At 39.6% G+C, this 6,000-nt stretch overlaps 1 protein-coding gene across 1 annotated transcript in view; it reads right to left on the minus strand.

Annotated features, from left to right (window-relative positions):
• The window catches only part of TMCC1 (transmembrane and coiled-coil domain family 1), a 100,210-nt gene extending 94,523 nt beyond the window's left edge, over window positions 1–5,687 (minus strand). The window contains exon 1 of the mRNA XM_052777857.1: window positions 4,977–5,687. Coding sequence (XP_052633817.1) covers window positions 4,977–5,522 — 546 coding nt within the window. The 5' untranslated portion in view covers window positions 5,523–5,687. The remainder of the gene's footprint in view (window positions 1–4,976) is intronic.
• Between the last annotated feature and the right edge of the window lie 313 nt (window positions 5,688–6,000).

The raw sequence follows: 6,000 nt of genomic DNA on the forward strand, positions 1-6,000 counted from the left end.
TTCTGTGAAGATATGACAAAGTTTCAGGCAGGACTGGGGTGGGGAAAGACCATATTTGAGATTACATAATCCCATAGTCTTTTTTCATAAAAGAAAAAAAATTACATCACATGAAAGTACAACTGCAGAATGCTGAATAAGGTGAGCAACGGGTCATCTAATTGCATATTGAATTTAATGCTGTTAAACAACAGGCCATATTTATCTTGTAATTTTACATGTGAAAATAAGCATAAATCCAGAATCAGTACTGCCTCAGCTTGAGTGCACACTCAAGCTTGTCAAATCTCTGAAGTAACTGTAGCTTACACAACTCCAGGCTTTTGCCTTTAGCTTACTTAGGAATGGCTGATGAGTCTGAGGCAGTCAAGGTTTCTGAGCCCACTTAAGACTATGCACAATCAAGAAAGCTCCTGTTTTGTCATATATCTGGGCAGAATGTTATATTTAACAAAAGCCAATAATCAAGCATAAACACTCAAACACTGAAATTACAATAATGCTAAAGGAACAGCAGGAACACACATTTTCCTTTAGAAAACTTGACTAAACTAAGAACAAACTTGAGAGCTGCTTTAGCTATGTTTTTTACCTGGTTCTGTTAAAAAAAACCAAACAGTTTCTGTGCTCTCATTTTAAATCTTTGTTCACCAAAGAAAACATGCAAGAGTAATACTGAAACTAACAGCTGTCAAAAGAATGGGTAAACTTTACACATAGCTGCAAAATACTTCTTTAAGAAATAAAAATGTTCTTTGCAAGAAGATTAGTACTAGAGATTAAGTTTTAGAGTTGCCATGATACCTAAATTTATTTTGTTATATGGTCCTCTGGCTTCTTAATCAACATGAACTATTTTAAATAACAATACCTGTAAAAAAAAATTCCTTTTTCTGAGCAATCTGAAATCCCACTGACTCTGTTATTGCAACTTGAAGGGCCTTCACAAATGCTGTCACAGTTCATAGTTCATACTTCCACATTTCTGGAAGTAACTGAACAGGTTGCTAAAAGCAGTACCACTCTTCACTTGAATAGACGATACCAAGTCTGAAATCTTTCACCAACACTGCTGTTCTCATTAAGAAATGCATTATTTATTTTGTGTCTTGATCAGTTGCTGCATGCTGTTGAACAGCTCTTTCCCTCTGCCCAAGTAGCATCTTGTTAGCAGGGAAGCATTGTTTAAGTACCATCTACGCTACAAATGGCAACAGGTTTACCAGTAAAGAAAGCACACACATGGTAACTAAGGCAAAGCCAGGACTGCAGTAAACTCATGACAAGTCTTCCACCTTCACATTACAGGAATGAAATACCTTTACAGAATGAAGTGACCAGAAAGCAAGATTTTATTTATTTTACTTTATAGAGAAGATTACATTTTTTCTTTCTGTGCAGCTATTTTTCATCAGGTTTTTCATTTTTTTCTAGGTGATCTAAGAGAGAATTAATTGAGATTTTAAGAAATACACAGAACAAGAATGGAAAAATAAATACAACAAATCTCAGAGCCCTCTATCATCACGTGTTGTGGCATTCCTAAAGTAGATAGAATCCAAATAAACACAAGTGCACCCATAGTTTTCAGAATGTGCATCAGGAAGCAATTCCCAATTAGAACAGAGGAACTGGAAGACTCAGGTTAAGAAGGGTGAAGTATTATGTCCTGAAGCAGCACACGTGCTTTGGATCATGCGAGAGAGGGGAGGTATGCTGAAGTGCATTAACTTCATTTCCACAGCTTCCCTCAGTCCTGCAACAAAGGGTTCCCACCCTGCATGCACACACCACAGAGATACAACTACCAAAGGAAAATGTGAACATTGCTGGAACAGTCAATTGCCTCCCTCTTGCTCATATGCATAGGGGAGATTGCTGCTGTCACTTTCTTGCAATAGCAGTTTGTAAACAAGCAAGCTACTTTTAAAAACCACCAAGTATATCAGATTTTCCATTCTCATTTCCCAAGATTTGTAAAAGATTCATTTCTGTTCAGGTACATCAGGAACTTTGGCCACTCTTGACCCTTGCTCTTCTAAAAGCCTATGTTATAGTCACAGTCCTGGGGGCTATGCTCCAGATGCAATCCAGAGATTGCTGGCCCAGTAGTCTATCTGTCCCCTTTCCTTCCCACTACATCCATCAGTTTATTACCACAAAGGAAAATCCTCTTGGGCAAAACCTAAATTTGAGGTCAGCTCAGACACACTATAAATGCTGTACAAAGCTTCTCCACTAGACCGAAATGCCCAAATTAGACATCAAAGGTATATTTCCCCAGAGCATGACGAAAAAGCAAGGCAGCATTTCCTTGGTTATGTCACTTTAGACCCATATTATACATCTTTGTTGTCTGCCAGAAAAATGGTGCAATATGCAAATATTAGAAAGCAGCTGGAGGTTCACTAAACTCTACAGAGGGACAACCAATCACAGAGGTCTCTGGATGATTTAGTCCCCAAAGAAGGCCTTTCCTCACATGCATTTCATTTTCCTCTTTCAGGTTCCAGTCCTCTCATTCTCTCTTAAATATGGAGGGGAGAAAGCCTGAACAGCCCCTTTTCCACAAGTCCCAGCGCATACCAGCTGAGGACACAGCAAACAGCAACAAGAACCACTCTCACATCCACCTCTGAAATGACTGCTTGGTTAAGTAGCAGAAGAGCCACTGTTCATAGAAAACGCTTCTCAATATGGCAGGCTTCTCAACAGGAAGAGCAGCTACAGTTGCTGCTTCTCAATAATCAAAGGCCATTATCTATCAAAAATTGACTCGTAAATCTGTTCTCACATATAGCAGATGCTGTAGCAGAATGCAGTTACTATCAGATTAATAGTTCTCATTTTTCCAGTCATTCCTGCCAAGTGATCCAATTCATCCAGGCCAGTGGTTTCCAAACTTTGGTTGCACACCCCTATTAGTAAAAATTTTTGAGCATGGACTGCCAATACACTTATTTATAAACTATATACATGTACTACTGAACTAATACATTATATACATTATAAAACATACACAAAGATAGAAATTAAAAAGGAAAAGAAAGATAAAACAAACATTATTTTAAAAAATTATTTTACTTATTAATGGTACAAAAAATATTTTCTTCCCACACTCCAATGGATTGTCTTGCGCACACCCCACTTTGAAGACCACTGATCTAGGCAAAGGTGGTAACATTTCATCAGACCAGCTGACACAGTTGGGAGAAAGGACACCACACTCCAGGTCTTCTCCCATATTCCCATGTTAATTACCTAATATGCTTAGCCTGTTCAATCTCCCTGCTCACACATGAAGTAAAGGAACTACAGTTTTAAACCAACACACCAGAGCTTGCTTCATAAACTTAAGTTGCTGGATTTGGGTACAAACTCAGAAAACTATCAACTTTCCTGAAAATTCTCTTGAAACAAAGATGAATTCACTCACAATGAAAAGAGAGCCAGTAAGCAAATAAACCTGAAGCTATTAAGAGGCCTCTTCTTGAGGCCTCTTAATGGCTCAATTGGCATGGCTAAATTGCAAAGTTAACCCATCCTGGGAGAGCGTATGCTTTTCCTAACTACTTTATTACTATTCCTATTCTTTTAACTGTTGGCAAGAACCAAAAAACCCAGATACAGCTCCAGGCAGACTCCTTCAATGCTTCTCCCAAGAGGAAACTTTACTCACTGCCTTAGAATGACACTGTAATTTATGCTAATACTTTGTAATTACCATCTGTAAACGCAAGATATGCTAATTTCCGGATGACTATCAGGGAAATATACTGAAAGCATATTATTCTGCCGAATACTCTGAAAAGGTTTTCTCTTGGAATATTTCAAAGTAGGCTTCAAGGGGAGGAAAACAATGTACAACAAGGGAATAATCTTGCTGCAGAGACAAGGTGAGGCAACCTCCGGATGACTGAGGAGATCTTATTCGGCCCCAATCCACTGTCATCTAGCCAACATCAAAGCAACTGTAGTATAGGAGAACAAATGTTGATAATGAAAAAATCTATGTAAGCACGGTCCTGAAGATCTCAACAGCATCAAACACTAGCATGATTGTTTCTCTTGGTCCAAGAGTCATGGTCAGACCCTCTTTAATTAAGAGAATAAGAACCAGAAATCAGTTTCACAATGCTTCCTATCTTTATCAAAGGGTTTGTCCCCCAATGAACAAGGCTGCAAAGAATTCTAGGAAAATATAGGTTATAGCTAAAGTTAAATCAGAAACCTAGTCTTTCAAAAAAAGGAGTGCTTCAACTAAATCGATTTGGGAAAGAAGAGATGGTAAGACAAACACTATTTCTTGACATCACCAATAAGCTGATGTGCATAGCTTTGCAAGAACGTGTCACAGAACAGAGACTGTCATTTTGGTGAATGTTTTTTCCACACAGGCTAGGCAAACTAAAAAAGACAGCACTGATCCCCTATCAGCACAGTAGCCAGGCTGATCTAAATCAGATTCAGTCAACCTGGCATTGCAGTTCAGTTGCAAGCTGCAACCAGTGTTCCCAGAGCCTCTCAACAGCCTAAAAGATCGACAGCACCATTCACTCAAACTGGAATTCCTCACTTTTATAAAATACACAATAAAACAAGAGGGGAAGAAAAAAGCCATCTACGTAAATGCAAGGTTTTGTTGCAGGAACTAGATAACAACTGTTAAGGACTACTCTGGCTGCTGCTCTTCCCATCACTCCTTGTTTGACTGTGGTGTGCCATCCACCCAGCCTAATGTGTTTCAAAAGTAGCTCTCATTTCACTGATCAAATACATATAAAATAAGCCACCTGCCACGTGAGAAAATGACTAATGCTTGCATCTTTTAAGCTCTTTGCTTCACCACTGAAGAAGCTTTTGAATACAGTAGCATTAGTGTTTGTTAAAAGAAACTTGCTTCTAAAAACAAGATTCAAAAGGCTTAAGAAAACATACAAGGAGATGATAACCAAAGGTAAATCTGAGTAACTTACTGCTGCTGTTGTGGCCTCCTCTCCACCTACATAGATAGAAGAAGCAATCTCCATCACGGACAAATTTGTGGGAGCATCTGTAGTAGATGACGATCTGGGCCGACCTGATTGACTATCTTGGGCAGACCTCCTGTTGATCTGTGGACTTCCTTTCAGGGCATCTGCCTTGCCCCGCCTGCTGTGCAGGCTCGTCCCTCTCTTCATTTTAGGTGGCACTCTGATCTGCTGAAGCACTCGGTTCAGAGCTGTGGGGTGGGTGGAGACACCATCAATTTCAGCACAGACGCTTTGGCTTTCCAAATCCATGTCAGGCTCCAGCTCAGCCTGAGCTTGCTGAACATCATGCGGAGAAACTGATGACCTCCTGCGCTGATGCTGGAAAAGGTGCTTCAAGCCTTGACCAATCACATTAATGTTCTCCAAAGCATTATGGGTTATTTTGGATAATTTTTGCTCTGATTCATGTTGTTTTTTGGTCTCTTGATCTTGGGATTTGCCTCCAGGATCAGGGTCATCACACAACTGTTCAGTGCCAGAGGGCTCCATTGATGACACCCAACAGGTTTATTTGACTACTCATACATAAATACGTCCCCTGTTTTTAAAAGGCTTGTGTTTGTTTTAAAAATGCCAAGATTGTCAGCCAATTAGGTGTGCAATTGCTTCAAGAGTGACTACACATGCAGCTGTGCCACGGTGATCTCATGCTTATCTAATGTTAAACAAAAGAGTCATTATTATACATCCATGCAGAAAGTAGTGGGTTAAAAAATCCAATGCGCAAAACATGCCATTAACAGAACAAAATATATCAGTTTTCCAAACATCCTTCCATGTGGTATTAGTTGCATCTAGGCTGTATGCAGAAGCCAAAGCTTGTAGGAGACAAGCCATTCATCGCCTAGGGGAAGAAGCCCAGCACAAAGGGTACAGGAAAGCAAGAGAGGTAAAAAAAGCTGTTCAAAAGGGGGAGAAGCAAGGAGAAACCAGTGGGGGTTTGTTTATTAAGAAGAAGCCCATAATA

Source organism: Harpia harpyja, chromosome Z, assembly GCF_026419915.1.
Source record: "Harpia harpyja isolate bHarHar1 chromosome Z, bHarHar1 primary haplotype, whole genome shotgun sequence".
Taxonomy (NCBI): domain Eukaryota; kingdom Metazoa; phylum Chordata; class Aves; order Accipitriformes; family Accipitridae; genus Harpia; species Harpia harpyja.